This window comes from Pan troglodytes, chromosome 5 (genome assembly GCF_028858775.2).
Source record: "Pan troglodytes isolate AG18354 chromosome 5, NHGRI_mPanTro3-v2.0_pri, whole genome shotgun sequence".
Classification (NCBI taxonomy): Eukaryota; Metazoa; Chordata; class Mammalia; order Primates; family Hominidae; genus Pan; species Pan troglodytes.
This window is the reverse complement of record NC_072403.2, coordinates 36,888,100-36,915,386: the sequence shown is the minus strand read 5'-3', so window position 1 is coordinate 36,915,386 and position 27,287 is coordinate 36,888,100. Positions and strand designations below refer to the sequence as shown.

The window sequence follows — 27,287 nt, the reverse complement described above, 5'->3', positions numbered from 1 at the left end:
ATGAGGAAACACAGGGATGAGAAACGTTGACCCTGATGTGGTGGGAAATGGGAGAGAAGATGTCCTGAGGGTGGTTGTCGTGACTCCCCACAACAGAGGCTGAGACTCAGGAAAAACTCACAGAAGCTTTGACTTGAAGTCCCCTCCAAGCCAGTCAAAGTCTCTGTGGTCCTTTCGCTGGTTCTTTTCTTGACCTAGTCCATGTCCATCTCCATGGATCACATCCTGGGAACCTTCCTATGCTCCACTTTAATTATTTCATGATCATTATTTTTTTCTCCTCCGTGACCCCCTCCCACCCATAATATGTTTTGATACCCAATCTATGGCCACAGCCATCTTGTCCTGCCGTGGCCTCCTTGGTGGCTTCCTCTGTGATCCACTCCACGGTGTCTTCAGTGGCCTCCTCCATGTCCATAATGCCCGCCATGATTCACTCCGTAGCCATCTCTATGGATGTGGCTCAGTCCATGGCCCACTCTAGATCCAAAGCCATGTGTTCCTCCATGTCCCATTTCAAGTTCTCCTCCATGAACCAGTGCATTTCCCAGGCTGTGGAATGTCCCAGAGCCCAGGCCCAAGTCCAGGTCCAGACCAAGGCTGTGGCTGTGGCCATGGGGGTAATAAATACCACAATATCTCAGGGGGAAGAAAAGGTCTCTCTAAAAGAAAAAAATAAATACATTGATAAATGAAAATTAAGTCTCCTCTCCCTAATCACCATACATGACTGTTTCACCAATGTCAGATTTTCACTTTTCCAAACTGCCCATGTTCTCTTCTCTTTACCACCATCCTTACTATGATCTCTGTCTCTGTCTCTCTTTTTCCTTGTTCTTTTACTCTTTCTCCGTCTGACAAAATAAGCTTCCCTGTTACCTTATTAACATATCATCTTTATGTGCGTACTCAGGCCCTAGCTCTGCAGATCATAAGGTTATGTGTTTTTGGACTTCCAAGACAAAGGTAAATCCATACCCCTATGTGAAAGGCACAGAGACTCACTTGACAGACAGTCTTTCTCTTTGTTAGTCAGCTAAGAAAGCTCAGAACAGGTACATGGAATTGAGAGCCCTAGAAAGCTGTCTACACAGAGCCTTGAGATTATAGGCATGAACTCCAGAATCCAACTAACCTGAGTTAGAGTCTTATATCTGCCACTCACTACATGTGCTGGGGCGAACAGCTAAGATCATGAAGCTCCAGATCCCTCACTTGTAAGATGAATATAATATGGCCATGGGATTGTAGGCCAGATTAAATAACATTGTGCATTTTAAACATTCAGCCTTGAGCCTAGCACGCAGTAAAAACTCAATGTTCACTTTCGTTATTCTCTCTTGATCTTGCAAATGAAATAATAAAGTAATTTAGGGAGTAATTCTTAGATGCTGGTATTTATTATGTAGCCCACATATGGAGAGAGGCTGAGAATTCTAAAATAAAGAACCTCAGCAAATTGACTATATTATCCAAACCTTTTGTGACTTCCGTATTTTTCATTTTGTCCATTTTTACCAGTGGTATGTTGTCCGACACTTAATAACAGGCTCTCCGAGGGAAAAGTGCTGATTTGTAGTGTTTGACAATTGCTGTGGTGTAAGTATTTCCAACACAGCATATTTTAAGCTACCAGTGTCACACCACTCAGCTCAGAATTGGGAAGAACTGCACAATCTCTTGTGGGCCAGGATGAGCCAGCTCCAGCACACCACTGATTTATACTCTGCTTCACTCCTCAAATGGTAACTTACCCGCAGGATCACAAGAAAACAGGAAGAACATCAATAAGTGTGAAATCAATGTAAGAAAAATATGTATTCAAAGAACAATCAAAACCAGAGAGCAGAGATGGAGTGGGAGGTCAGAGAGTAACAGTCACAGGCCACACAAGGAATTGCTGTGAGGACCAGAAATTTGTCATACATGAGACAATCGGAAGCCCGCATTTTGGATGACTGAACATTTTTATGCTTCTTTCTTTTCTCTATTTCTCTCTCTCTTTCTTTCCTTCTTTCTTTTTTCTTTCTCTTTCTCTCTCAGTTTCTTTCTTTCTTTCTTCCTTTCTCTTTCTTGCTTCCTTTCTTCCTCGTTCTTTCTCTTTTTTTCTCTCTCTCTCCTTCCTTCCTTCCTACCTTTCTTTTCTTTCTTCCTCGTTCTTTCTCTTTTTCTTTCTCTCTCTCTCCTTCCTTCCTTCCTTCCTACCTTTCTTTTCTTTCTTCCTTCCTTTCGAGACAGGATGTTGCTCTGTCACCCAGGCTGGAGTGCAGTGGCACAATCTCTGCTCACTGCAACCTCCATCTCCCAGGTTCAAGCGATTCTCATGCCTCAGCCTCCAAAGTAGCTGAGACTACAGGTCCATGCTACCACTCTCGACTAATTTTTGTATTTTTGGTAAAGACGAGTTTCACCATGTTGGCCAGGCTGGTCTCAAATGCCTGGACTCAAGTGATCCACCATCCTTGGCCTTCCAAAGTGCTGCAATTACAGGGGTGAGCCACTGCGCCCAGCTGCTTCTTGCTTCCTTTATGTTTATGTCCTCCTTGTTCTCTCTCAGTATTTCCCTTGTTCTGTCAGTATTTCTCTTCACTTTGGCTCCAACTCCATCTTTTCCCTCCTCTTTTTCTACTTTGCTTCTCACTTTCTCTGACTTAAGCATTCTCTCTTGTCCTTATATCAGGCTAGGTGATTCTTTCCTTCTGAGCGCACCAACTTACTCCCCTTTCTCATTCTGGATTTTTCCAAAGCACTGCTGACATGATTCCCCCCTGCCTTCTTGCCAGGCTCCCCTGTGAACCCACCCTGGGTACTCACCAGACAAAAACTCAGTCCTACTGACAATCCAACAGCAGCCACAACTGCAGCCAGGGAAATGAGGATGATAGCCCAGGGCTGTAAATATCCACTTGGTTTGATCACGTTTGTGGGTGTGTGGCTCATGCTAACTGTGTTTGTGCCCATGGACACCGGGCCTGTTTCCTGGAAGGTGCTGCTGGTTGGCTCACGGGTGGATCCTGTGGTGGTCCTGACGCCGTGGGCTGAGGTGGTAGATGATGCTCCCATAGTGGATGTACCCAGGCCAGAGGTGTTTAAGACTATTCCCGGCACAGTATGGCTGGCAGCAGAGGCCTTGAAGTCCATTCCAGGGGCCATGGTGACAGAGCTGGAGGCAGTGGGTCTGGTTCCAGTGGTTCTGGTGCCTATGAAAAAGGTCACACAAGCTGATGCATTTGTAGCAGAGATGATTAAAGGGGAATGGGGGTGCTTAGAGCAGAGGAGGGTGAATCTAACAAACCTATGGTGGAGGTGGCTCAGGAGAGGTGTGGTGGGGGAGGAGAGATGGTAGAAAGCGATTCTGCTGTGGCCATGTCCCCAGAATGCAGGTGGGTGTCATACAGAGAAGGAGGTAGAATGTGTCACCTGGTGGAGTTGGTGATGGAGGAGGCAGAAGTTTGAGGAAACGTTATCACGATGGGTTCAGAAGTGGAAGATCTATTTGACTTCAGAAGGGGCCACCCAAATAGAAGAGGGCAGGCTGATAAAAAGGAATGAATTAACAGCATTTGCAGTGTCCTGGATGAGATTTTAGACTATTATTCTAAGTGAAGTAACTCAGGAATGGAAAACCGAACATCATATGTTCTCACTGATATGTGGGAGCTAAGCTATGAAAATACGAAGACATAAGAATGATGCAATGGATTTTGGGGACTTTGGCGACTTTGGGGAAGAGTGGGAGGGGGCGAGGGATAAAAGACTTCAAATATGGTGCAGTGTATACTGCTAGGGTGATGGGTGCACCAAAATCTCACAAATCACCACTAAAGAACTTATTCATATAACCAAATACCACCTGTATCCCAATAACTTATGGAAAAAATTGAAAATAAATAAATCAAAGCAGATCAAATAAGTGGGTGGGCTGGTATACAAAGCGGCAGGCCCTGCTTCTCTTGTCACTGTGATCACTGGGTGTAAGGAGGAAGCTGGAGGAGGAGATGGCGGAATTGGATTCACTCATGGGCATGCCAGTGGCCGTGGCTGGGACAGAGGTGACATCATCTACCACACTGTGGTGGTCAGCAAAGGTGAGGTAAGTGTGCTTGGGCAGATGTGGGAGGACCTGACCCAAGTGGAGAAGGCTGCTCATAGGGATAGGAGAGGGTGGGCTCAGACAGATGCGAGCAAGAATCAACACAGCAGAGGCGGTGGTGGCGGCTTAGGTAGCGATGGGTGTGCCTAGGTCAGAAGTGGTTAAAATGGGATCACAAACAGCACCAGTCATGAGAATAGAAGTGAGTGTGCTTAGAACCAAGAGGATAGAATCAGATGTAACCGGCTTGCTGATGGCAAGTGCCAGAGAATGAACAAAATTGTTTGGTCTCAGACTGGAGCAAAGGTTGCCAAATTTTTTCTGTCAAGGTCCAAACAGCAAATACTTTAGGCTTTTGGGCCAGGTTGTCTCTGTTGCAAATACACTGAAAAGCAGAAAAGCAGCTGGAGACAAACTATAAATGAATGGGCATGACTATGTTCCAGTAAAACTTTACAAAACCAGGTAACAGGTGAGACTTGACCCATGAAATGTGGTCTGCCAGCCTCTGGTCTAGAGTCAATATATTGATAGGAGGTGGTGTTGTCACAGATGGTTGGTTGAATAGAGATAATCTACTTGGCACCGAAGTGGGAGCATTTCACAAAACTGTGATGGGCCAGTAGAGTTGAGGCGGGCTTGCTGGAGGAAGATGTGACAGATATGATGCACTTGTGGTTTACTATATTGTGGTTCTGATTGCAATGGAAGTGGTGGGCACTTAAAAAAAAAAAAAAGAGTTGAGACCAGAGTAGAGGCAATTAGGATTCCAGAAGAGGAAATTTTTTTTTTTTTTTTTGAGACGGAGTCTCGCTCTGTCACCCAGGCTGGAATGCAATGGCGCGATCTCTGCTCACTGCAAGCTCCGCCTCCCGGATTCACACCATTCTCCTGCCTCAGCCTTCCGAGTAGCTGGGACTACAGGTGCCCGCCACCATGCCCAGCTAATTTTTTGTATTTTTAGTAGAGACTGGATTTCACCGTGTTAGCCAGGATGGTCTCAATCTCCTGATCTCGTGATTCGCTCGCCTCAGCCTCCCAATGTGCTGGGATTACAGGCATGAGCCACCGCGCCCAGCCTAGAAGAGGAAATTATATCTAACTGTGTGCTGGCTTGACTTGAACCAGGGCAGAGATGATAGAAACAGGTGAACAGCTGGTGATTGCCACTGGAGTTAAAATATGTGGGCTCAAAGAAGACATGGGGGTTAGTACCTGACATAGGTTTGTTGGTGATGGGCTGGATAGAAACGTCAGTGGCCTTGGTGGGTACAAAAGTGGTGGAAGAGACAGTGGTGGAGGCTGCAGTGGCCCCAGAAGCTGTGATAGAGACTGTGGTGGTCTCAGAGCCTGTGAGGGAAGTTGCAGTGGGCTCCAAGCTTGCAGTGGAAGCTATGGAGGTCTCAGAGCCTATGATGAAGGCAGTGTTGGTCTCAGAGCCTGCACTGGAGGGTGTGGAGGTCTCAGAACCTGTGGTACAGGCTGTGTTGGTCTCAGAGCCTGAAGTGGAGGCTGTGGTGGTCTCAGAGCCTGCAGTGGAGGCTGTGGTGGTCTCAGAGCCTTCAGTAGAGGTGGTGGTGGCCTCAGAGCCTGCAGCAGAGGATGTGGTGGCCTCAGAGCCTATGGTAGAGACTGTGGTGGTCTCAGAGACTGTGGTAGAGACTGTAGTCATCTCAGAGCCTGTGGTAGAGGCTGTGGTGGTCTCAGAGCCTGTGGAAGAAACTGTAGTGGCCTCAGAGCCTTCAGTAGAGGCGGTGGTAGACTTAGAGCCTGTGGTATAGACTGTTGTGGTCTCAGAGCCTGCAGTAGAGGCTGTGGTGGTCCCAGAGCCTGAGGTGGAGACTGTGGTGGTCTCCAAATCTGTGGTAGAGGCTGTGGTGGTCTCAGAGCCCGTGGTAGAGACTGTGGTGGTCTCAGAGCCTTCAGTAGAGGTGGTGGTAGTCTCAGAGCCTGTGGTATAGACTAATGTGGTCTCAGAACCTGCGGTAGTGACTGTAGTGGTCTCAGAACCTTCAGTAGAGGTGATGGTAGTCTCAGTGCCTGTGGTAGAGACTGTGGTGGTCTCAGAGCCTGTGGAGGAGACTGTAGTGGTCTCAGAGCCTTCAGTAGAGGCTGTGGTGGTCTCAGAGCCTGTGGTAGTGACTGTAGTGGTCTCGGAGCTTTCAGTAGAGGCTGTGGTGGTCTCAGAGCCTTCAATAGAGGCTGTAGTGGTCTCAGAGCCTTCAGTAGAGGTGGTGGTGGTGGTCTCAGAGCCTGCTGTAGAGGCTGGGATGGTCTCAGAGCCTGCAGTGGAGACTGTGGTGGTCTCAGAGGCTGTGGTAGAGGCTATGGTGGTCTCAGAGTTTTCAGCAAAGACTGTGGTCGTTTTAGAGCATGCAGTGGAGACCTTGGTGGTCTCAGAGCCTATGGTAGAGGCCATAGTGGTCTCAGAGCCCATGGTGGATGCCATGGTGGTCTCAGAGCTTGTAGTAGAGGCTGTGGTGGTCTCAGAGCCCGTAGTAGAGGCTGAGGTGGTCTCGGAGCCTTCAGTAGAGGCTGTGGTGGTCTCAGAGCCTGTGATGGAGACTGTAGTAATCTCAGAGCCTTCAGTAGAAGTGGTGGTGGTCTCTGAGCCTGTGGTAGAAACTTTAGTGGTCTCAGAGCCTGTGGTGGAGACTGTAGTGGTCTCAGAGCCTTCAGTAGAGGCTGTGGTGGTCTCAGAGCCTGAAGTAGAGACTGTGGTGGTCTCCGAGCCTGCAGTAGAGGCCGTGGTGGTCTCAGAGCCTGTAGTAGTGACTGTAGTGGTCTCAGAGCCCTCAGCAGAGACTGTGGTGGTCTCAGAGCCTTCAGTAGAGGCTGTGGTGGTCTCAGAGCCTTCAGTAGAGGCGGTGGTGGTCTCAGAGCCTGTGGTAGTGACTGTGGTGGTCTCAGAGCCTTCAGCAGAGGCTGCGGTGGTCTCAGAGCCTTCAGTAGAGGCGGTGGTGGTCTCAGAGCCTGTGGTAGTGACTGTAGTGGTCTCAGAGCTTTCAGTAGAGGCTGTGGTGGTCTCAGAGCCTGTGGTAGTGACTGTAGTGGTCTCAGAGCTTTCAGTAGAGGCTGTGGTGGTCTCAGAGCCTTCAGTAGAGGCTGTAGTGGTCTCAGAGCCTTCAGTAGAGGCGGTGGTGGTCTCAGAGCCTGTGGTAGTGACTGTAGTGGTCTCAGAGCTTTCAGTAGAGGCTGTGGTGGTCTCAGAGCCTTCAGTAGAGGCTGTAGTGGTCTCAGAGCCTTCAGTAGAGGCGGTGGTGGTCTCAGAGCCTGTGGTAGTGACTGTGGTGGTCTCAGAGCCTTCAGTAGAGGCTGTGGTGGTCTCAGAGCCTTCAGTAGAGGCCGTGGTGGTCTCAGAGCCTGTGGTAGTGACTGTAGTGGTCTCGGAGCTTTCAGTAGAGGCTGTGGTGGTCTCAGAGCCTTCAATAGAGGCTGTAGTGGTCTCAGAGCTTTCAGTAGAGGTGGTGATGGTGGTCTCAGAGCCTGCTGTAGAGGCTGGGATGGTCTCAGAGCCTGCAGTGGAGACTGTGGTGGTCTCAGAGGCTGTGGTAGAGGCTACGGTGGTCTCAGAGTTTTCAATGAAGACTGTGGTCATTTTAGAGCTTGCAGTGGAGACCTTGGTGGTCTCAGAGCCTATGGTAGAGGCCATAGTGGTCTCAGAGCCCATGGTGGATGCCATGGTGGTCTCAGAGCTTGTAGTAGAGGCTGAGGTGGTCTCGGAGCCTGTAGTAGAGGCTGAGGTGGTCTCAGAGCCTGTAGTAGAGGCTGAAGTGGTCTCGGAGCCTTCAGTAGAGTCTGTGGTGGTCTCAGAGCCTGTGATGGAGGCTGTAGTAATCTCAGAGCCTTCAGTAGAAGTGGTGGTGGTCTCTGAACCTGTGGTAGAAACTTTAGTGGTCTCAGAGCCTGTGATGGAGACTGTAGTGGTCCCAGAGCCTTCAGTAGAGACTGTGGTGGTCTCAGAGCCTGTGGCAGATACTGTAGTGGTCTCAGAGCCTTCAGTAGAGGTGATGGTAGTCTCAGAGCCTGTGGTAGAGACCATGGTGGTCTCAGAGTCTGTGGTGGAGACTGTAGTGGTCTCAGAGCCTTCAGTAGAGGCTGTGGTGGTCTCAGAGCTTGTAGTAGAGGCTGTGGTGGTCTCAGAGCCTGTAGTAGAGGCTGAGGTGGTCTCAGAATCTGCAGTAGATGTTGTGGTGTTCTCAGAATCTGCAGTAGAGACTGTGGTGGTCTCAGAGCCTGCAGTGGAGGCTGTGGTGGTCCCAGAGCCTTCAGTAGAGTCTGTGGTGGTCTCAGCGCCTGTGGTGGAGGCTGTAGTCATCTCAGAGCCTCCAGTGGAAGTGGTGGTGGTCTCCAAGCCTGTGGTGGAAACTGTAGTGGTCTCAGAGCCTGTGGTGGAGACTGTAGTGTTCTCAGAGCCTTCAGTAGAGACTGTGGTGGTCTCAGAGCCTGTGGCAGAGACTGCAGTGGTCTCAGAGCCTTCAGTAGAGGCTGTGGTGGTGTCAGAGCCTATGGTAAAGACTGTGGTGGTCTCCAAGCCTGTAGTAGAGGCTGTGGTGGTCTCAGAGCCTGTAGTATAGGCTGTTTTGGTCTCAGAGCCTGCGGTAGTGACTGTAGTGGTCTCAGAACCTTCAGTAGAAGCTGTGGTGGTCTCAGAGTCTGAAGTAGAGGCTATTGTGGTCTCAGAGCCTTCAGTAGAGGCTGTGGTGGTCTCAAAGACTGTGGTGGAGACTGCAGTCATCTCAGAGCCTTCAGTACAGGTGGTGGTGGTCTCTGAGTCTGTGGTAGAAACTGTAGTGGTCTCAGAGCCTGTGGTGGAGACTGTAGTGGCCTCAGAGCCTTCAGTAGAGACTGTGGTGGCCTCAGAGCCTGCAGTGGAAGCTGTGGTGGTCTCAGAGCCTTCAGTAGAGGCTGTGGTGGTCTCAGAGCCTGTGGTAGAATCTGTGCTGGTCTCAGAGCCCATGGTGGAGGCTGTGGTGGTCTCAGAGCCTGTGGTAGAGACTGTGGTGGTCTCAGAGCCTATGGTAGAGGCTCTGATTGTCTCAGAGCCTGCAGCAAAGACTGTGGTCACCTCAGAGCTTGCAGTGGAGACCTTCGTGGTCTCAGGGCCTATGGTAGAGGCCATAGTGGTCTCAGAGCCCATGGTGGATGCCATGGTAGGCTCAGAGCCTGTAGTAGAGGCTGCGGTTGTCTCAAACCCTGTAGTAGAGGCTGTGGTAGTCTCAGAATCTTCAGTAAATGCTGTGTTGGTTTCAGAATCTTCAGTAGAGGCTGCAGTGGTCTCAGAGCCTGCAGTGGAGACTGTGGTCTCAGAGCCTGCAGTTGAGACTTTGGTGGTCTCAGAGCCCATGGTGGAGGCTGCAGTGGTCTCAGAATGTGCAGTAGAGGCTGTTGTGGTCTCAGAGCCTGTGGTGGAGACTGTAGTGGTCTCAGAGCCTGCAGTAGAGACTGTGATGGTCTCTGAGCCTGCAGTAGAGGGTGTGATGGTTTCCGAGCCTGCAGTGAAGACTGTGGTCATCTCAGAGCCTGTGGTAGAGGCTGCAGTGGTCTCAGAATCTGCAGTAGAGGCTGTGGTGGTCTCAGAGCCCATGGTGGAGACTGTGGTGGTCTCAGAGCCTGCAGTAGAGGTGACAGTGGTCTCAGAGCTTGTAGTAGAGTTTGTGGTGGTCTCTGAGCCCATGGCGGAGACCATGGTGGTCTCAGTGCCTGTGATAGAGACTGTAGTGGTCTCAGAGCCTGCAGTGGAGATGGTGGTCTCAGAGCCTGCCGTAGAAGCTGTGGTGGTCCCAGAGCCTGCACTAGAGACTGTGGTGGTCTCGGATCCTGCCATGGAGGTGGTGGTGATCTCAGAGCCTGAAATAGAGACTATGGTGGTCTGAGAGCCTGTGGGGGAGGGGGTGGTGGTCTCAGAACCTGCTGTAGAGGCTGTGGTGGTCTCAGAGGCTTTAATCAGGATTGTTGTGGTCTCAGAGCCTGTGGTAGAGGCTGTGGTGGTGTTAGAGCCTGCAGTGGGGGCCACAGTGGTCTCAGAGCTCTTGCTGGATGCTGTGATCACCTTGGAGTCTGCAGTTGAGGTTGTGGTGGCCTCAGAGCCTGCCGTGGAGGTGGAGGTAGTGGTGGTCTCAGAACCTGCAGTAGATGCTGTGGTGGTTTCAGAGCCTGTGGTAGAGACTTTAGTGGCCTCAGAGCTTGCAGTGGAGGTGGTGGTGGTCTCAGAGCCTGTGGTAGAGACTGTGGCAGTCTCAGAGCCTGTGGTGGAGGCCATGGTGGTCTCAGAAATTATGGAGGAGGCCATCGTTTTCTCAGAGCCTGCAGTGGAGGTTGTGCTGGAGGCCATGGTAGTCTCAGGGACTGTAGTGGAGGCTACAGTAAAGGTTGTTGTGGTCCCAGAGACTGTGGTGGAGGCCACGATAGTTTCAGAGCCTGCAGTGGAGGCTGTGGTTGTGTCAGAGCCTGTGGTGAAGGTCCTAGTGGAGGCTATAGTAGTCCCTGAGTCTGTGGTGGAGGCCGTGTTGGTCTCAGAGCCTGTGGTGAAGGCTGCAGTAGAAGCCATGGTGGAGGCTGAGGTTGTCTCAGAGCCTGTGGTAGAGTCTGTGGTGATCTTAGAGCCTGTAGTTAAGGCCGTAGTAGAGGCCATGGTGGAGGCCATGGTGGTCTCAGAGCCTGTGATGGAGGCTGTGGTGGTGTCAGAGCCTTTTGTGAAGGCTGTGGTATTCTCAGAGCCTGAGGTGGAGAACAAATAAGGGTGGGAATGGGTTAAAGATGAATTTGCAGGTTTAGTATAGTGTTACTTTCACATATACTCAGTACTGCTTATTCATTTATTTATTCAGTTATTGAGGGCTTAACATGTACCTGGTATTTTACTAAACTCTGGGCATACTCCTGTCAGCAAAAGAGATACGGGCTTATAATTTAGTAAAGAAGAGAGCTACAACATAAAATACAAATACACATTGGCTTAAGTGCTGTTAAAGAAAGCAGTGGTGCTGCTTTCGATACTGGAGTCAGAAAAGGTCTCTCTGAGGAACTGACATATGAACTGAGATCCGAAGGATAAGAAGGCAGCCATCTGGGCTGGGCGCAGTGGCTCAAGCCTGTAATCCCAGCAGTTTGGGAGGCCGAGGCAGGTGGATCACCTGAGGTCGGGAGTTCAAGACCAGCCTGACCAATATGGAGAAACCCCATCTCTACTAAAAATACAAAATTAGCCAGGCATGGTGGCGCATGCCTATAATCCCAGCTATTCAGGAGGCTGAGGCAGGAGAATCACTTGAACCGGAAGGCGGAGGTTGCGGTGAGCCAAGATTGCACCACTGCACTCCAGCCTGGTCAACAAGGGCAAAACTCCATCTTAAAAGAAAAAAAAAAAAAAGAAGGCAGCAATTTGAAAGGCCAGGAGAAGGACATCACAGATTGATAGCATAAGTACAAATACCCTGAGTTGTTAATGAGCTCGATGTGATTCATGAATAAATAGGAGACCAGGATGGCTGGAATGTAGTTACTGAAGGAGAAAACGAGGCGGTAGAGAGACCTTTTCTAACCATAATCTCTGAAGCAGGACCCCTGCCTTTTTAACAACACATAACCCAAAGGTGTATTTACATTCTTTATATTCTAAACTCTCTTCTTTACAAGAACATAAGCCCACATTTCTTTTGCTGACAGGGGTATGCTCAGAGTTTAGCAAAATACCATGGTAGAAAGGTTAAATTTCATCTCAAATACAATGAAGACCCACTGGAATAACATACTCTGGTTAATTTCTCTTTGTTTTTATTTTGAAAAAAAAATCACAAATTCTTTTGTAACAAGTATAACACAAAGAACCCTTTTCCCTGAATCATTTGGGAGTTACTTGGTAATCTGATGTCTCATTATCCTTCAGTACTTTATATATTCTCATACGCAACCATAATACAGCCATCAAGATCAAGCAATTCACATGAATATATTGCTGCCACCTGATCCTTAGATCCCTTTCAAGTTTTGTTAGTTGTTCTAATAATGTCTTTAATAGTAAACCAGTTCAATTCAGAATCGTGTGTTGTTTTTCGTTGTTCTGTCTCTTTAGTCTTCTTCAGTCTGGTGCAGTTCTTCAGTCTTCCTTTGATCTTCATAACTTTTAACCTTTGAAGATTACAGGTCAATTATTTTATAGAATTTTCCTTAAACTGAGTTTTTGTAATGTTTCATCATGATTAGGCTCATGTTATTAATCTTTGCCAGGAAAACCACTGAAGTGATGCTGTATTCTTCTCTTTGCATACTATCAGGTGACAGATAATATCAATGTGTCCCATCATTGATGATGTTCTCTTGGATTACTTGATTAAGGTGTATCCAGGCTGGTTTTTCTCCCTTTGTAGTTAGTAAATATTGTGTTGTGATTATAATAATGAAATGTCTCTCTTTATCCCTAATAATATACCTCTTCTTAAGCCTATTTTGTCTGATTTTGAAATAGTCACTCAATTTTTTTTTAAATTGATGTTAGCATGGCTAACATACAGTATGGTCGTATCTTTCTTCCTCTTATTTTTATCCTATTGTTTACCTCATTTGTAGTTATAGTTAGTGAAAATGTATTTCTTGGTTGAATATTATTTATTTGGGGCTTTCTTTTTTAACCAATGTGTCAATCTCTGCCTTTTAATTGTGGTGTCTGGACCATATACATTTAATGTAATTATAAATACATTGGGTCTGATTCTTTTTTAGAGACAGAGTCTTGCTCTGTCACTCAGGCTGTAATGCAGTGGCACAATCACGGCTGACTGCAGCCTTGACTTTCTAAGCTCAAGAAATCCTCCTGCCTCAGCCTCCAAGCTATCTAGGATCACAGGCACGAGTCATGATGCCTGGCTAATTACTTTTTAATTTTTATTTCTTGTAAAGATGGGGTCTCCCTATGTTGCCTGGGCTTGTCTCGAACTCCTGGGCTCAAGTAATCTTCCTGCCTCAGCCCCAAAAGGTGCTGGAATTACAAGTGTGAACCACTGTAGCTGGCCCTGAATTTAATAGTCTTCATATTTGTTTTCTATTTTTCTCATCTGTTCTTCTTTCCTTTTCCTCCATTTTTCGCCTACTTTTTTTTTTTTAATTAACCCAGTATTTTGTTTTTTGTTTTGTTTCGTTTTTTGAGCGTCTTGTTCTGTCACTCAGGCTGGAGTGCAGTGACGGGATCTCAGCTCACTGCCAATTCCACTTCCCAGGTTCAAGTGATTCTCCTGCCTCGGCCTCCTGAGTAGCTGGAACCACAGGCATGTGCCACCACGCCCAGCTAATTTTTGTATTTTTAGTAGAGACAGGGTTTCACCACGTTGCCCAGGCTGGTCTCTAACTCCTGGCCTCAAGTGATCCACCTGCCTCAGCCTCCCAAAGGGCTGGGATTACAGGCCTAAGCCGCTGCACCATGACCTGAGTCATTTTGACCCCATTTTATTTCCACCATTAGCTTATTAAATATCATTCTTATTTGTGTGCCATTGCTCTAGGATTTACGATATACACCTTTATCACTGTCTACCTCTCAGTGAGCTCATTCCTCTTCATGTAAAGGCATGAGAGTCTCAACACTGTACACTTCCATTTCCTTTTTCTATCCCTTGTACCACTGTTGTCATACATTTTATGTCTACATATAAGCCTCATAATTCATTGTTACTCAAGTATATTATCTTTTAATTAGAATTTAAATGAAAAAAATTTTATTTTTACCCATATATTTATCATTTCCAGCACACTTCATTCCTTTTTGCATAGATCTAAATTTTTTCTTCCTGAAGAACTTTTACATTTAAAAAAAAATGTCAGTCTTGCCCATCAATTCACACCTGTAATCCCAGCACTTTGGGAAGCAGAGGCAGGCAGATCACCAGGAGTTCGATACCAGCCTAACCAAAATTGAGAACCCCCGTCCGTACTAAAAATACAAAATTAGCCAGGCATGGTGGCACATGCCTGTAATCCCAGCTACTCGAGAGGCTGAGGCAGGAGAATCGCTTGAACCCAGTGTGTCCGGAGTTGGTGGGTTCTTGTTCTCACTGACTTCAAGAATGAAGCCGCAGACCCTCACAGTGAGTGTTACAGCTCTTAAGGTGGCATGTCTGGAGTTTGTTCCTTCTGATGTTCGGATGTGTTCAGAGTTTCTTCCTTCTGGTGGGTTTGTGCTCTCGCTGGCTCATGAGTGAAGCTGCAAACCTTCACGGTGTTACAGCTCTTAAGGTCGTGCATGTGGAATTGTTCCTTACTCCCAGTGGGCTCGTTGGCTTCAGGAGTGAAGCTGCAGACCTTTATGGTGAGTGTTACAGATCATAAAAACAGTGTGGACCCAAATAGTGAGCTGTAGCAAGATCTATTGCAAAGAGCAAAAGAACAAAGCTTCCACAGTGTGGAAAGGGACCCAAGCAGGTTGCCACTGCTGGCTCGGGCAGCCTGCTTTTATTCTCTTATCTGGCCCCACCCACATCCTGCTGATTGGTAGAGCTGAGTGGTCTGTTTTGACAGGGTGCTGATTGGTGCGTTTACAATCCCTGAGCTACATACAAAGGTTCTCCATGTCCCCATCAGATTAGTTAGATACAGAATATGGACACTAAGGTCCTCCAAGGCCCCTCCAGAGCAGCTAGATACAGAGTGTCAATTGGTGCACTCACAAACCTTGAGCTAAACACAGGGTGCTGATTGGTGTGTTTACAAACCTTGAGCTAGATACAGAGTGCCGATTGGTGTATTTACAATCCCTGAGCTAGACATAAAGGTTCTCCGAGGCCCCACCAGAGCAGCTAGATACAGAGTGTCGATTGGTGCACTCACAAACCCTGAGCTAGACACAGGGTGCTGATTGGTGTGTTTGCAAACCTTGAGCTAGATACAGAGTGCCGATTGGTGTATTTACAATCCCTGAGCTAGACATAAAGGTTCTCGAAGGCCGCACCAGAGCAGCTAGATACAGAGTGTCCTTTGGTGTACTCACAAATCCTGAGCTAGACACAGGGTGCTGATTGGTGTATTTACAATCCCTAAGCTAGACATAAACACTCTCCACGTCCCCACCAGACTCAGGAGCCCAGCTGGCTTCACCCAGTGGATCCCGCCCCGGGGCCGCAGGTGGAGCTGCCTGCCAGTCCTACGCCATGCGCTCACAGTCCTCAGCCCGTGGGTGGTCGATGGGACTGGGCGCCGTGGAGCAGGGGGCGGCGCTTGTCGGGGAGGCTCCGGCCGCACAGGAGCCCATGGAGGGGGTGGGAGGCTCAGGCATGGCGGGCTGCAGGTCCCCAGCCCTGCCCCACGGGAAGGCAGCTAAGGCCCAGTGAGAAACCCAGTGCAGCGCCAGTGGCCCAGCACTGCTGGGGGACCTAGTACACCCTCCGCAGCCACTGGCCCGGGTGCTAAGCCCCTCACTGCCCGGGGCCTGCAGGGCCCGCTGGCTGCTCCGAGTGCGGGGCCGCCAAGCCCACGCCCACCCGGAACTCCAGCTGGCCCGCAAGCGCCGCGCACAGTCCCGGTTCCCGCTCGCGCCTCTCCCTCCACACCTCCCTGCAAGCTGAGGGAGCCGGCTCTGGCCTCGGCCAGCCCAGAAAGGGACTCCCACAGTGCAGCGGTGGGCTGAAGGGCTCCTCAAGTGCCGCCAAAGTGGGAGCCCAGGCAGAGGAGGTGCCGAGAGCAAGCGAGGGCTCTGAGGACTGCCAGCACGCTGTCACCTCTCACCGGGAGGCGGAGGTTGCAGTGAGCCAAGATCGTGCCATTACACTCCAGCCTGGGGCAACAAGAGCGAAACTCCGTATCAAAAAAAAAAAAAAAAAAGTCAATCTCCAGGAGGCAAGGTCTTCCAGTTTTTGCTTGTCTAGAAAAGCCTTCATTTCATCTTCATATTGAAAATATTCTTACTCCGTGTAATTCTAGGTTGATAAGGTATTTTTTTCTTTCAGTATTTTAATGATGTTGCTTCTTTATCTTCTGGTTGTCATGGTTTTTCACAGGAAGTCTGTTATGCTTGTCTTTGCTCCTCTCTATACAATGTGTCTTTTCTAGCTCGTTCTAGGATTTCCCTTTTATCACTGATTTTTAGTTATTTGATTATGTTGTACTTTGGTATGATTTTTTAAAGTTTATTTTGCTTGATATTTGTTGAGTTCTTGGGATCTGTGAGTTTATAGTTTTCATCAAATTTAATTTTTTCAGCTACTATTTCTTTAAACATGTTTTCGGTTCCCTTTTTTTCTGGAACTTCAATTACACATATTGTAGACAAAACATTGTCTCACAAAATCACTGGTATTCTATTCATTCATTTTCAGCCCATACTCCCTCCACCCCATACTCCCTCTCACCCTCACAAGATTCTGACAAAACATGCCAGGCTGCCACTCTGTGGAGAAGTCCACTTCATCCAATTTAGTTTCTTGCTCTGTCACCCAGGCTGGAGTGCAGTGGTGCTATCTTGGCTCATTGCAACTTCCACCTCCCAGGTTCAAGGGATTCTCCTGCCTCAGCCTCCTGAGTAGCTGGAAATACAGACATGCGCTACCACACCCAGCTGATTTTTGTATTTCTAGTAGAAACAGAGTTTTGCCATGTTGGCCAGGCTGCCCTCGAACTCCTGACCTCAGGTGATCTGCCCACCTCAGCCTCCCAAAGTGCTAGGATTACAGGCGTGAGCCACCGCACCCGGCCCAGTTCAGTTTCTTATATCTTTCTCTGGGCCACTGCTGTCTCCCCTCCTGTCCAACCCTGATACCTGCTTTGCTCTGCCTCACCTAATGATCTGGGGCTTAATCATTCAGGAAGGGAAGAGAAAGTAGAAAACAAAACTGATTTATGTTTTTAAAAGATGCTGTGTGAAAACTGGCATGTAGGAGGACAAGAGTGAAAAAATTAAGAGCAGTAATTATTGCTTGAACTAGGATGGTAGCAGGGGAGATACATTTCAGTGGATGAATACAAGCTATGTTTTGAAATTAGAAAAGTAGAACCAATAGGAAGTGTTGAAAGGCTGCATGTGGTGGATGACACGAAAAGAAGTCAACAACAACTTCTAGCTTTGGGGCTTACGCAGAGTTGGAAATTAGTTCTATTTATCTGAATGAATAGGGATGAAGTGGAGGTTGGAAATATTAGACTTTGAACTTTTTGTGCCCATTAGATATCCAGGAGACTGTTGGCAGTTGGAAACCTGCACTTAGTTCTCAGAGGAGAAATCAGATCAAAAGACGTGAAACTGGAAGTCATTTAAATATACATTGTATTTAAAGCCATGAAGCTGACTGAGATCACTTGTCTGGGAGAGTATAGTTGGAGAATAGGGCGCTGGACCATGCTCTGGCCACTGCATCATTCAGATAGAAGAGGAGATGCAAATGAATGAGACTGAGAAGGAGCATCCAGTAAGGCAGAAAGAAAACTCTAAAAAGTGAATCAAGGAAGTCAAGAGAATAGAGAGGCTCTAGAAAAATATGGCAGTTAGCTGAATTGATTTTTGCAGAGAGATCAAGTAAGATATGGCCTGGGCCATGTCCATTGGATTCAGAGACAATATGGAAGTGAGTTTAGTTTATTGAAAACAGATTTGCATGATGGGGTAGACCCCAATTGGAATGAATAAAAGAATAAATAAGTATATATGGAGGCTTACGGATTTCATAGAATAAAAAGTAGAGAAATAACAAAAGACATACCTCCACAAGGACAAAGGATGGAGAGATAACAGCAGAGGAAATATTTAATTTAATTTTTTTTTGAAGGTAATAGGCGGATGAGTGGTAACTCTCCAACACAACAGAGAAAGCTTCAACATACAGGCCTCCATTGGGGGTGAGAGTAAGTCAACTACTGGTAGATTATTAATTCTGTGGAATCCTGGAAAGATTCGGGAATTGCAACTGGGTTCCTCTGAAGATTTGGGTGTGGCATGTGACTAAATACAGGAAGGATAGTTGAAATACAATGTAGCTAGGAACTGTCTCTCAGCTCCAGATCACTCTTTCCACTCAAGGACTTGGATGAATACACCTCTCTCCCTTTTAACAGCTTAGGGTTTTATCTCTGGAGATACTGAAACCAAAGAAACTCTAGACCAGTAATCCCAGGCACTGCTGAAGGCAGGAGTAAAAGTGTATCCGGAATTGGTGGGTTCTTGGTCTGACTTCAACAATGAAGCCGTGGACTCTCGCCGTGAGTGTCACAGTTCTTACAAGTGGTGTGTCCTGAGTTTGTTCCTTCTGATGTTCAGATGTGTTCGGCGTTTCTTCTGGTGGGTTCGTGATCTCACTGGCCTCAGGAGTGAAACTGCAGATTTTCACAGTGAGCGTTACAGCTCACAAACGCAGCGTGAACTCACAAAGAGTGAGCAGCAGCAATATTTATCACAAAGAGTGAAAGAACAAAGTTTCCACACTATGGAAGGGTACCCAAGCGGGTTGCCACTGCTGGCTCAGGGCAGCCTGCTTTTATTCCCTTATCTGGTGGCACCCACATCCTACTGATTGGTCCACTTTACAGAGCGCCGATTGGTCTGTTTTACAGAGAGCTGATTGGTCCGTTTTGACAGGGTGCTGATTGGTGTGTTTACAATCCCTGAGCTAGACACAAAAGTTCTCCAAGTCCCCACAGAGCACTGATTGGTGCATTTACAAACCTTGAGCTATACACAGGGTGCTGATCGGTATGTTTACAAACCTTAAGCGAGACACAGGGTGTTGATTGGTGTATTTACAATCCCTTAGCTAGACGTAAAGATTCTCCAAGTCCCCACCAGATTAGCTAGACACAGGGTGCTGACTGGTGTGTTTACAAACCTTGAGCTAGACACAGAGTGCTGATTGGTGTATTTACAATCCCTTAGCTAGACATAAAGGTTCTCCAAGTCCCCACTAGACTCAGGAGCCCAGCTGGCCTCACCTAGTGGATCCCGCACCTGGGCCGCAGATGGAGCTGCCCGTCAGTCCCGCGCCGTGCGCCAGCACTCCTCAGCCCTTGGGCAGTCTATGGGACCGGGTGCCGCAAAGCAAGGGGCAGCGCTCGTCTGGGAGGTTCTGGCTGCGCAGGAGCCCATGGCGGCATGGGGGGAGGCTCAGGCATGGCGGGCTGCAGGTCCCGAGCCATGCCCCTCAGGGAGGCAGCTGAGGTCCGGCAAGAATTGGAGCGCAGCACCCGCCGGCACTGCTGGGGAACCTGGCGCACCCTCCGCAGCTGCTGGCCCGGGTGCTAAGCTCCTCACTGCCCGGGGCTGGCTGTGCTGGCCACGCCAGCCCGAGGCTCAGAGTGTGGGGCCCCCCGAGGCCACGCCCACCTGGAACTAGTGCTGGCCTGCAAGTGCCGCAGGCAGCCCGGGTTCCCGCCCGTGCCTCTCCCTCCACACCTCCCTGAAAGCTGAGGGAGCTGGCTCCGGCCTCGGCCAGCCCAGAGAGGGTCTCCCACAGTGCAGCGGGGGGCTGAAGGGCCCCTCAAGCGCAGCCAGAATGGGTGGCGAGGCCGAGGAGGCTCCGAGACTGAGCGAGGGCTGCCAGCACCCTGTCATCTCTCAAAAGGTTTTACTGAAACTATGCAATTAAGGCAATGCTTACACCCTGAACTGTAAAACCCACATTACCTATTCCCTTACTCAGCTTCCAGCACTTCAGCAGCTATGCTAGTATGCTCTAGACAGGATCTGGAGAATTCTTCTTGTGGAAAGAAATTAGCCAACACTAGATACTGACGTTTTGAGGATCTTCCCAATCAAAACTGCCACGTCTCTGCTAAATTACCCTAAAGCTAAGTCCACCAGTTGACAGGCCCTACCCCTGCTCACAAAGCTTCCAGGCATCATACTAGTGCCTCACTCAAATGCAAAGGACATTCTGGGATTACCAGATATTTGAGAAAAATCTCTAGCTTGAAATATAGAGACCAAAACAAATATCCCTATGAAGCAAAGCCAGAGAGAACTGGGACAATGCAAACAGCAAAACCAACTTCAAATGTCCTCAGCAATATAAGAGAAAGTATAACACCCACGAAAAAAAAAAAAAGTAAGAGATGCCATCTTAAAAATGGTTGTAGAGAAAAAAAGATCTCTTTGAAAAAAAAAAAACCTCAAAATTCACTAGAAGGATTTGAAGACTTTAGAAGCTGAGGAAATCTCCCCAGAAGAAAAATAAAACGACAGAGTTGGAAGACAGAAGAAGAAATATAAGAAAATTAGAGTGTCAGCCCAGGAGGTCAAACATCCAAATTATAAGATTTTTTCAGAAAGACAGAACAGAGAAAATGGACGAGAGGCAATTATCAAAGAAAAAAATGCAATAAAATTTCCCAGAACTGACTGATACAACTTTCTACTGTACAAATTCCTAACACAATGAAAGAATCCATACTATGACACCATATCATGAGATTTTAGAACAGTAGTTTTAAAAATCTGAAATCCTCCAGAAGAAAAAGAATGGGTCTTTTACAAGAGGTCAGTAATCTAAATATCAGACTTCACAATCTACAATCTAGGAATAGTGGATCAACGCCTTTAAAATCCTGAGAAAAATCATATCCATCCTAGAATTCTATAACCAGCTAAACTATGAGTCAAATGTGAGGGTGGAATAAGACATTTTCAGACGTATAAGGTCTATGGACAGCTGGGCCCATTTTTCTCTTCTTCCTGGGCACATGGCTAAGTTACATTTCTCAACCTCTCTTGTAGCTAGGTAGGGCTACATGTCTAAGCCCTAGTCAGAGGCCCCTGAAGGGAAGGAATACATATTAATTTCCACTTCATTTCTTTAAGAGTAAATACCTATTCCTTGATTTCTGCTTGTATATATATTTTTAATTTCTGTATATTATCATGTTTTGACATCTTAACAAACTTTTCTAGCTAGGGAGAGACAGGACCTTCCAGGGCTAGCCAATTCTTAAAAGTAGCAAAGGGCCCAGCCAGGAGCATGAGCTGATATGCAGATTAACCATTCCAGAGCCATAGCTTCTCTATCTGGCCCATATACTCCAGGAAACAATATTTATCTGCCTTAGTCATTCCAAAGCCAAGTACTAGGCAACTAGGTGGTAATCAGCCATATAGCTCAAAGAACACAGGAATTATTCAAACCAGCCAATCCTAAACTGTTCACCCTGCCTTTCCTTGCCTTTCCCACAGAAACCCCAATAAAAGGAAAGACATAAATCTTTCCTTCACTCCTGTCTTCTGCCTCCTGACTACCTTGGTGTCTTTCTCAGGTGGTCCCGCATGGCAGTGCCATGCCTCCTGTCTCTAGGGCCTGTAAGCCTCTCCTCTTGTGGCTGCACTTTGACTGACTGTATCATAAAATAATACAAAATACTGTTTTTCTCCCCTCTCCTTGGGCTGAAATGATGATGACACTGGAAACCATATGTTGAAGATGGAAGAACCATATTCACCCAGGATCCCTGAATGACTGCATGGAGCAGAGCTCCCACCATCCTATAATACTTACCTTAGGACTGGTACAAGGGAGAAAAATAAACTTGTTTTTCAAAGCCACTTTCGGGATCTCCTTGTTACAGCAGCTTAGCATTACCCTAACAGTGCATAAGGTTTTAAAATAATTTCCCACCATAAACTCTCTCTCTCAGGAAGCTTCTAGAGAAAGTGATGCTCAAAGATGGAAAAATAAAGCCAGAAAAAAGATAAGAATTTACAAGGGAAAAAAGGGAATTTCCAGAATGTTGCTGAATACAGATTGCAGGACAAGAGACCTAGCAAGCAACCAGTACTGGTTGGACAGAGGCTTCTAAATGGGATTGCTGTGGTTGGACAGAGGCTTCCAAATGGGATTGCTCAAGGGAAAAAAGTGAAACTGATAGATTGCCTCATGTGTATCGAAAAGACAGGGATACTTCTGGTGGAGGTTTTGGGATGAATTAATTACATATATGAAGAAAACTATGGACATTTTAAAAATGAGGCTATTATTAATATCTAGAAAAACAAAAATTACAAGAACGGATGGTCATCACAATGCAATTATATGACCCAGTTATAAATGTTACTAGAGGTCATTTATACTTATATAATGTCATCACAATGCAATTATATGACCCAGTTATAAATGTTACTAGAGGTAAAATTTATAGTTATCATAATGTAAACACTAAATGCTAGTTTAACACCAAAAATTTGATACAGTCATTTGGGGAGAATTGTGAGCGGGAATGTGAGACAGTAAGTGTGTAGGGGGAGTGGTCTAACCTAAATCTTTCTTTTCATTAGGAGGAAGACAATAAATCATGCCCAAAGCAGGAAAAAAAAACCAAAAAACCTCAACCAACAAAGAAGTAATGGTAGTAAGAGAATTTATGGCCGGGTGCAATGGCTCACGCCTGTAATCCCAGTGCTTTGGAAAGCTGAGGTGAGAGGATCCCTTGAGCCCGGGAGTACCAGGCTGCAGTGAGCTATGATGGTGTCTCTGCATTCCTGCCTGGGTGACAGAGTGAGATCTTGTCTCTAAATAAATAGATAAATGCAGTATGAACGTAAATGCCAACAGGAACCCTGGGAAGCAGGACTCAGAATAAGAAGCAACTGGGGCAAGGGAATCAGGGGCTGAAGTTTTATGAGAAGCCTTGTAGGACTACAAGTATTTCTTTTTCAGAACTACTTACATCCATTACCTAATACAATAAAATAAAATAAACGAGTGGGAGGTGAGAAGTGACATAGCAAGTGTGGGGAAGTCCTTCAAGAATGGGGGTGAGGGGCTGGGCCCGGTGGCTCACACCCGTAATCCCAGCACTTTGGGAGGCCGAGGTGGGTAGATTGTCTGAGCTCAGGAGTTCGAGACCAGCCTGGGCAACACAATGAAACACCGTCTCTACTAAAATACAAAAAATTAGCTGGGCGTGGCGGTGTGCGCCTGTAGTCCCAGCTACTCAGGAGGCTGAGGCAGGAGAATCGCTTGAACCTGGGAGGCAGAGGTTGCAGTGAGCCGAGATTGCAGCACTGCACTCTAGCCTGGGCGACAGAGCCACACTCCATCTCCAAAAAAAAAAAAAAAGAATGGGGGTGAGGAGGAGAGTGGAGGGAGAAGTGGTGGCTGAGGAGTGATGTGGGGACGTTAGGATGGACATCATTCAGTGTTTGGTCCAGGGATCTCTGGGATCACACTGTCTGAAGAACCCACGCCATCCCACCAAGCTTACTGAATCAAGATCTTGCTTGGTGGGGTGTCAGGGCCTGGAAACCCAAGTTTTTAATCGTCTCCTTGGATGATACTTGTGCATACAGAACTGAGCTTGTTTGGATGCTGATGGAAAGGACCCAAGAAAGGTAAAGTGAGATGGGAGGGGAAGGAGAAATGCACTGAGCAAAGCCGCTGAGACGGCAGGAGGGTGAGAAGGCGCCCAGCGTTCAGATGGAGGAGTTGGTCCTTGCTAATCCACTGTAATGGGGCTACAGGAGACACCGTTGGTTACTTTATAGATCTAGTGGTAGGAAAAGAGAAGGGGCCTTTCAGCCCTTGCACACTTGCTCCCTTTTGTTTGGAAATATTATTTAAGTCTATGTTTTACAGTAGACCAAGTGTTCCATGGGGGTCAAGACCATGGCATTTCCCACTCCATTCCTCACCATGGCCTAGCACGCAGCAGTGCCTGGCCCAGAGGAGGAGCTCTATAAATGTTTGTTGAATGACTACATGAATGACAGTTTCTTCTGAGGTAAGGGGACTCTTGTTTAAAATCAGACAGATAGGACTGGAGTTCAGGATTAGGACAGGCGACGGGCAGATCTGGAAGGCATGGGTAGGTAGACAACAGTTGAAGCATTCAGGGTGAAGGCAAGGGGAAAGAGAAGAAAAAGAACGCCGAGGGAAGTGCTGAAGCGGGCGAGGGAGCGAATCCAGAGTGGGGTGCAGGAAACAGATGCATACTGAGGAAGAAGGGGGAAGCACTCCAAATCCTCCACATCATCCAACCTATACCTTCTCTTTCAGCCGCACCTTCCACTTCTTGACGAGCCATCCTACAGTAAAGGCAATGGAATGGATGAGCCAATTAACCTGGTGTCTCATAATTAGGGAAGATATGTTGATGTAAGAAATCAAAGACTGGAGTGAACAGTACTATCTCAGACAGCCCATTGGAGTCACACGGAGCCCAATTCACTTCTCCCCTGGGCTGTTTCCTTTCACAGCCATTGCTGATCCAATGTCAGAGCCAACCCCTCAGTGGCCGAACTCCGGTTTGTTTCTACCAGGGAAGTTCTCAGGGGGTTATACATGGATTTGGAATCAGGCAGCATCCGAAGAAGGGTTGAAGCAAAAAATCAAAAAACAGTAGATGTTGGCGTAGATGCAGTGATCAGGGAACACTTCTACACTGCTAGTGGGAATGTAAACTAGTACAGTCACTATGGAAAACAGTGTGGAGATTTCTTAAAGAACTAAAAGTAGATCTACCATTTGATCCAGTAATCCCACTACTGGGTATCTACCCAGAGGAAAAGAAGTCATTATACAAAAAAGACACTTGCACACACATGTTTATAGCAGCACAATTCACAATTGCAAAGTCATGGAACCCAAATGCCCATCAATCAACGGTGGATAAAGAAACTGGCATATATATACGATGGAATACTACTCAGCCATAAAAAGGAATGAATTAATGGCATTTGCAGTGACCTGGATGAGACTGTAGACTATTATTCTAAGTGAAGTTACTCAGGAATGGAAAACCAAACATCGTATGTTCTCACTGATAGGTGGAAGCTAAGCTGTGAGGACTCAAACGCATGAGAATGATACAATGGACTTTGGGCACTAGGGAGGAAGGACGGGGGAGGCACGAGAGATAAAAGACTACAAATAGGGTGGGTGCAGTGTATACTGCTTGGTGACGGGTGCACCAAAATCTCACAATTCACCAATAAAGAACTTACATAACCAAATATCACCTGTACCCAAATAACCTATGGAAAAAAAACAAAGAAGGATTGAAGGATTTTTACTTGACTTTAGACTGAGATCCTGGTTTTAATTTGGAATTAAGAATGCTATTGGAACTAGAGTTTTCCGGTTAAAAAAAAAAAACTTTTATCCAAGATACAAAGGAAAGTAAAATCTCACCCCCCTCCATTTCCCCAGCACCGCCCCACCGCCCCACCACTTGTGCTCACAACCACAGCTGGGGGAGACTAATACAGATTTGCTTCTAAGACAGCATCAGAATCATGGTCAGTGGAATTGGGATCAGTACTGGCTTTTGCAGAAATGGGCAAAAAAAAAAAAAAAAATGAATCATCATTGTTTCTGGAAGAAGAGTCATGCCTGGGCAGGGGATTCCCCATCTCCTTCAGGGCTTATGTGGCCTCCATGCCCCTCTCCCTCCTTAACTGCTAAGTCACTTACTGGGTCCCAGAAGTCCAAAGAGAAGCAGCCACAGGAACCAGAAAGCAGGAGAGATATTTCCTCTTCTCATCTCTAAATGATGCACATAGAAGTTGTCATTTAGATGCCTGGGTTCCAAAGGAAGGATAGGTCAAAGAGGCAGAGAGACAAGGGACAAACCCCCTGGGCCTTGATAGAAAATAAAGTTGCACAAAAAGACCCAAAGGCCAGCCAGTGCCAGGGTAAGCCTTGTAGGCAGATGGCATGGTTGGGGGGAGCCCCCAAATTGCTCCACAGTTTGGCTTCTTATTTTTCTTCTTTTTTCCTCGCAAACGTGTCTGTGGCATTTATAGCTGATACTGAGTAGGGGAGGCCAGAGCTTTGGGTCCTCCCTCCCCAGGGAGGGGCATTTCCGCACTGTGCTTTCTGCAGGGCCGTTTGGAGAGATGTACCCTACAGGAATCAAGGCAGAGGAGAGAGCAGAGTCGGCAAGACCAGAGGGCGCACACATGAGGAGGGGCAGGGAGGGAGGCAGAATGAGGAGATCAAACTTATCGGAGTGGAAGGGACCCACCCTTTGAACCAGAGCTGACCTGAAATCTGTTTTCCCTGGGTATGCCTCATTTTCAAAGCAGGAGGCCTTTGTAGAAGAAAGAAGGAAGAAGAGAAGAAAAGGAAACAAATGGATGGTAAAGGTCAATAGCAGTCTATCTAGGGGAAGCTGGGGATTTGGAGGGTGAGAAGAGCATCAGGACACACGCCCGGCTTTCTCCAGAGTGCTCCTTCCCAGCTGCAGAGCAGCACGTGGCTACGTGAGTGATACACTCCACTCCCTGTGAGCTCTCCAAGGGTGGGGAAAGTGGACACTGAGTGAGTCTCACTTCTAGTATCAAGCGGAAGTGAGTAGGGAAGAGGATGGGGCATGGAACTACCCATTTCCCTAAGTCAATCTTTGGCAATGGCTCTTATGCATAGGTCAGGGACCCTGACTCACCTGCGTCCCTATTTCTAGGCTCACAACTAGCAGTTGATTGAAATTTACCCCGTATAATTCAGATATGCAAGGAAAAATGTAGTTTGGCTTGCTATAACTCACCCAACTCAGTTTCCAGACTCTCTTTCCCACCAATGGCAGGGAAGCCTGGGGTTGGAAATGAGGATATGGGTATAAGCTTGCCAAATATTGGTGATGAAATTTCATTTTCTTTTAAAAGTGTCTCTTTTGGAAGGCATACTGTATGGTTCTAATTATATGAAAGTCAAGTACATGGAAAAATCAACTGATGATGATTAAAGTCAAAATACTGGCTACCTCTAGGGTGGCACTGATGGGGAGGAGGCAGGGGAGGCTTCTGGGGTGATGAGAATGCGGCACATCTTGATCTGGAAAGTGGGTAGGTGAGTGTATGCATGTGTTAAGATTCAACAATTGGCCGGGTGCGGTGGCTCATGCCTGTAATCCCAACACCTTGAGAGGCTGAGGTGGGAGGATTGTGTGAGCCCAGGAGTTCAAGAGCAGTCTAGGCAACATAGCAAGACCCTGTCTCTATTTCTTCAAAATAAATACATTAAAGAATTAAATAAAATTTGACGACTTGAGCACTTATGTGTCCACTCTGCACATTTTACTGCATATATTTTAAGCCTCAATTTAAAGATTAAAAACAACAGTCAAGGGTACAAACTTTCAGTTATAAGAAGAATGAGTTCTGGAACTTTAATCACATGGAGACTATAATTAATAATATTGTATTGTCTATCTGAAATTTGCTAACACACACAGAAAAGAAATGGTAAATATGTGTTGGTGATGTGTTCATTAGTTTGATAGTGGTAATTATTTCACAATG

The 27,287-nt window shown here is 47.1% G+C and overlaps 1 protein-coding gene across 1 annotated transcript; it reads right to left on the bottom strand.

Annotated features, from left to right (window-relative positions):
- On the bottom strand, nucleotides 1-25,528 carry MUC22 (mucin 22). The gene is made up of 6 exons (XM_054686686.1): nucleotides 25,459-25,528; nucleotides 7,247-10,813; nucleotides 6,797-6,916; nucleotides 5,309-6,223; nucleotides 2,815-3,200; nucleotides 1-662 (listed from the first exon to the last, which is right to left on the bottom strand). Exons 1-6 carry the CDS (start codon nucleotides 25,526-25,528, stop codon nucleotides 396-398), a joined length of 5,325 nt encoding a protein of 1,774 aa, XP_054542661.1. The 3' UTR covers nucleotides 1-395.
- Nucleotides 25,529-27,287: the final 1,759 nt, after the last annotated feature.